The sequence below is a fragment of the Apis dorsata genome, unplaced genomic scaffold (assembly GCF_000469605.1).
Source record: "Apis dorsata unplaced genomic scaffold, Apis dorsata 1.3 scaffold_113, whole genome shotgun sequence".
Classification (NCBI taxonomy): domain Eukaryota; kingdom Metazoa; phylum Arthropoda; class Insecta; order Hymenoptera; family Apidae; genus Apis; species Apis dorsata.
The window spans coordinates 1,555,038-1,556,073 of NW_006263408.1; the positions used below are offsets into that span (position 1 = coordinate 1,555,038).

At 23.3% G+C, this 1,036-nt stretch overlaps 1 protein-coding gene across 28 annotated transcripts in view; it reads right to left on the reverse strand.

Moving 5' to 3' along the window:
* LOC102677000 (cyclic AMP-responsive element-binding protein 1) overlaps positions 1-1,036 on the reverse strand; it is a 9,384-nt gene that overhangs the window by 6,371 nt on the left and 1,977 nt on the right. For 15 of the 28 annotated variants that reach the window (XM_006612558.2, XM_006612556.2, XM_006612554.2 and 12 more), the window contains 2 exons: positions 808-919; positions 123-272 (listed from right to left, as the gene is read on the reverse strand). In XM_006612558.2, coding sequence (XP_006612621.1) covers positions 123-272; positions 808-900 — 243 coding nt within the window. In that variant the 5' untranslated portion in view covers positions 901-919. Of the gene's footprint in view, positions 1-122; positions 273-711; positions 920-1,036 lie in introns of all 28 variants that reach the window. The other 13 variants (XM_006612548.2, XM_006612543.1, XM_006612538.2 and 10 more) reach the window with 1 other exon arrangement.

A 1,036-nucleotide genomic window follows, 5' to 3' on the forward strand; every position in this document is an offset into this window, starting at 1 on the left:
AATATTTTAAATTTATAAATTTATTTAATAAAAAAAATTAAAATTAGAAAAAATTATTAATAATAGTGTTTAATCTTTAAATATAAAAAAAAATTATTAATCAAAATTAAAAAAAAACTTACCTGAAGTGTTTGTAAACTTGCTTGAGCTGTTTGTATAACGGAGTTGGGTTTACTGACAAGAATGACATTTCCTTTTGAAATAGCAACAGGTTGAATATTTGTTGCAGTCTGAATTACTGATTGTTGATTAGGCTGTATAACAGATTGTACCTATATAAAGCAAGAGCATTTCATATAAACTATTATGAATATTAAAGAATATATATTACTAAAATGAACATGAATATTTATAAAATGTATTTAATATAAAACAAAAATAACAAATTTTGATATTAACTAGTATCATCATGCATATGCAAATAAAATGAATATAAATATTTATCATAAATATATTTACTATAAATAAATATATATTATAATATTATATTAATTACGTTAAAAATAAAATAATTAAGAAAATGAATTCAAATTTTAATTTCTTTAATTTTAATTCTGAACCAGCATTATGCAAGATTGAATATTTACACAATACTTATTTGATTAACTGATAATTATGATTAAAAACATAAATAAATTATATATGCATGCTTTCAACTAAACAGGTAAATAAATTATCAGACATAGATACACAGGAGATTCTCCTGTATACCTGTGTTGTTCCTGACGTAGGTAGTGTCAGTTGCACAATGCTGGTAGAAGCTACCAGATGATGAGTTTGCTGCTGTGTTCTATTGAGAGATTGTACCGATGTTGCTATTGCTGGTGCTGCATCGCCGCTTTGAGAACCTGCAGACAATGGGTCAACAGCTGATCCATTTTCCTCAACCATACTTTCCATAGCCTGGGAATATCAAACCCTACAAAACAAAAAAGTATTTTCATAATTGAATATATTTTTACAAAATTATATTTATATTTATATTTATATTCATATATATATATAATATATATTATATATATATAATATTATATTA